At 34.4% G+C, this 3965-nt stretch overlaps 1 protein-coding gene across 1 annotated transcript; it reads right to left on the bottom strand.

Moving 5' to 3' along the window:
- Positions 486 to 2824, bottom strand: LOC104740156 (probable transmembrane ascorbate ferrireductase 3). Its single transcript, XM_019235960.1, has 5 exons — positions 2404 to 2824; positions 2226 to 2274; positions 1737 to 1936; positions 1485 to 1638; positions 486 to 766 (listed from the first exon to the last, which is right to left on the bottom strand). The coding sequence occupies exons 1-5, from the start codon at positions 2545 to 2547 to the stop codon at positions 660 to 662; spliced, it is 654 nt and encodes a 217-aa protein (XP_019091505.1). The 5' UTR covers positions 2548 to 2824; the 3' UTR covers positions 486 to 659.

Genomic DNA, 3965 nt, shown 5'->3' with positions numbered 1-3965 from the left:
TTTTTTTTTTTTTTTTTTTTTTTTTGGAAATGTCAAATTAATGATAAATGTTTTATTTGGTTATCTGGGTACTATCTTTTTTTTTTCCCCAATCTATATAACTTTCGTTTTTTTGCTTATATACATATTTTCTATGATTATATAAAATACATGTATTTTGTGTATAAAGTAGATCACTTATATACTACCGTATATTATGGTTTTTGAAGTTTAATCATAAAAAGAATATGAAAATGAAAGGACAGCTAGTAGATAAAATTATTGGTTCTGATAGTATATTTCATTACATGACTTTTGCAGAATATATTCTAACCCTAAATAAAATCATTTATAGATATATTACATTGAGAAAAAGAGTATATAAATGGTAGTGCCATGAAAATTCATAGACCGTTCAAGTTGCTTTCTGACCTGGAAATTTACCACTATAAATAAAATATGCAAATTATTACTTAAAGTAAGCATCAAAGATCAAACACAAAAAGAAGAAAAATATCCAAAAAGTAAAAATTGAATACCAAATAATCACTCTCATGACAAATTAGATATCACACGAATCACATTTACACACGAAAACAAAACAAACAAAAAAGAATTCGTTGATTAATACAATAGAGAAAATATTTAAAGGTGTGACTATATAATATAGTAGTACTATATCAATTATAACGGCCAATAGTGACGGAGAAGTCGACGGAGACGCCGAAGAGTAGAATGGCTAACCCGAGGAAGTTAATTAGACGTGACTCAGCGTTTCTGCTTTGACCAAGCGTTGTTGCTCTTTGCATGAGTCCGGTGAGTGCTGCGACAATACCCATATAAAGTAGAGCCCGACCACCTAAGACGTGCCACGGCATCATCCTCGTCCTAGTCCCCGACGATGATTGCGGCGCTAAGAATGTGAACGCACCAAAGAGCCACTGTAAAATTATATATACATCACCACCATGACTTTTAATTAGTGTTTGATGTAAGTTTAATTAACATTCAATTAATATTTATGAAATAATAATCAAACCTGTAGACCGAGGAGAATGAAAGTAGTGAGACCGATCCAGGAGTGAAGAGAGACCATGTCTCTAAGGTTGATTTTGTCGTGGAATCTAAAGGCGGCGCAGATTCCGACAATACCTAGAACCAAGCCTATTAAGTGAAGCCCACCGTGAACCATCTTCTGCACTTGGTGCGACGCGTACGCCGTTTTATACGTCATCATAGCTGCATCCCATAATCAACCAATCATTGTCAACAAAAATATTTTAAAAAGCATGCAAAATCAGGAATGTTACTTTTTGTTCTGCAGAAAATCACGTGTGTACGGTTTAATCAGAGGACAAAAATGAATATATCGATTGCCAAATTATTCTTTGTATAATACTAATTGGGATGAAACATGAGGAAATTGAACGGGCAGTATAATTGGGTTGCAAATTTCTACTGAACTTAACTGGTTCTATACATGAATCATTTCNTTGTGCTCTGACCAAGCGTTGTTGCTCTTTGCATGAGTCCGGTGAGTGCTGCGACAATACCCATATAAAGTAGAGCCCGACCACCTAAGACGTGCCACGGCATCATCCTCGTCCTAGTCCCCGACGATGATTGCGGCGCTAAGAATGTGAACGCACCAAAGAGCCACTGTAAAATTATATATACATCACCACCATGACTTTTAATTAGTGTTTGATGTAAGTTTAATTAACATTCAATTAATATTTATGAAATAATAATCAAACCTGTAGACCGAGGAGAATGAAAGTAGTGAGACCGATCCAGGAGTGAAGAGAGACCATGTCTCTAAGGTTGATTTTGTCGTGGAATCTAAAGGCGGCGCAGATTCCGACAATACCTAGAACCAAGCCTATTAAGTGAAGCCCACCGTGAACCATCTTCTGCACTTGGTGCGACGCGTACGCCGTTTTATACGTCATCATAGCTGCATCCCATAATCAACCAATCATTGTCAACAAAAATATTTTAAAAAGCATGCAAAATCAGGAATGTTACTTTTTGTTCTGCAGAAAATCACGTGTGTACGGTTTAATCAGAGGACAAAAATGAATATATCGATTGCCAAATTATTCTTTGTATAATACTAATTGGGATGAAACATGAGGAAATTGAACGGGCAGTATAATTGGGTTGCAAATTTCTACTGAACTTAACTGGTTCTATACATGAATCATTTCATCATTTGTATGCGTCTTAGATCGTAACGAAATTACCTTGACCCACGAGAAAGAGAAATCCACAGTACATGAGAAATATGTGCACCTATATCAACCATTTCCCAACCAAAAAAAAGAGAAAAGTAATTACTAGTTCAGTTCAAACGCCAAAAAAAAAATGATTGAATTCTTTCATGTAAGTATACATAAAAAAGTGTAGAAGATACAAACTTACATTTAAAACCTTAAAGGGGTTGTCGGAGCCATACTCGATGCCTTCGCGGTAATGGAGAAGCCATATGAGCATTAGAATAACCGCTAAGATGCCAAAGAAATGAGCCACAAGTGTAGAAAGCGACGAGTGACGCTTTAGATCCATTCTCGAATTTATGGTTTTGGTTCTGAACACTTCTTTTTCAAGAAGATGATGACTTAAATCAATGAAAAAAGAGAGAAGGAGAACAGCAGAGAAGAAAAGAGAATGTGCTAGATTGAGTATCACCTGTTCTGTCTGGTAAGGGTGATATGATATCTAAAAGGGTTATTTATACTAAAGTAATTGAAATGTGAAAACAACCCAAACAATATATAAATAGAAACATAAAATCGCACGTAAGTGTTGACGCCATATTTACAATCGAATATATACACCTCTAGCTAAGTAGCTAACCAGTGTTGTTAAAAACTGACCCAGCTAACAAACTGGTAAGATTGATTCGACCATTTTGAATTCTTTAGACTCCTCATTCCTCAAGACTAATATTACAAATGTTCTACACAAGATGAGGATGGTATGCTGATTATGGTGTTGATATTATTATAAAAATATTTAAAAATATATATATATTTAAAATTTTATATATATATATGATGGATCCCTATAAACGCTTACAACCTAATTCATTTAGTTTTAGTACTAGTATATCCATAAAGAAGATATCAGCCTAAACTATCTTTTATCGGGTACGTAACCCAAATAAGTCTAACACAATTCGATGTTCGGTGAGCAAACTAATTGCTTACGTGCAAGGGTTTGGAATATAAATAACGGGAGTTTCTCTTGCGAAGACAGCTAAGGGTTCCAATCTTTTGGAAATTTTCGTACGTTTGATTCTAATCTCATCTATCTACCTCACTTTGGCCCTACCTTCCATTTGCCCTTTGTCTAGAATTGCAATCTTAACTATTTTATGTATAGTATGAACTTATTTATTCTTTATGCTATGTTAAATAAAGAGAGCGATCCAAGACGTCCAAATAGAGGAGACAGAGGACTCCATTACAACGTCCAAAAATAAAGGATGTTTCGTTTATTCTTAAATATAGAGAGGTAGGACATAGTTAAAAGATGGAAGAAACAAGGCTGGTTGTCGCTTTGTTTTTTTTAAAACATAAAGAACGGCGAGAATAATAGTTTATACTTTATATATTTGCAAAATATATAAAGATGGATTAGATTAGGTGCGAGTCAAGGAAAGTATCTGCACCCAACCTCTATAGTCTATACAAATCGTTTTTATGTGTATATCGGAAAATGAAATGACAACACTAAAGTTACTAACTAAAGCAATTTAGGATTGGACACACGAAAAAAAGAGGATTAATAAATTAATGTTGAACTAATATCTGAGCCGAGTAATTAGTTTGGAGTTGATATATTTCCTACGTCAGTGGATTATGTATTTGATGAAAGGAGAGTTAAAATAGCTTTGCTGCGTGGCTCGCTCCGGTTGAAAAACTTTGGTCAATAGACCGACCTTGGCTTTTTTTTTTTTTTTTTTTTTTTTTAAAAAAAAG

The sequence above is a fragment of the Camelina sativa genome, chromosome 14 (genome assembly GCF_000633955.1).
Source record: "Camelina sativa cultivar DH55 chromosome 14, Cs, whole genome shotgun sequence".
NCBI lineage: Eukaryota > Viridiplantae > Streptophyta > Magnoliopsida > Brassicales > Brassicaceae > Camelina > Camelina sativa.
Note: the sequence above shows the minus strand (reverse complement) of the source record. Positions and strands in the feature narration are given on the sequence as shown.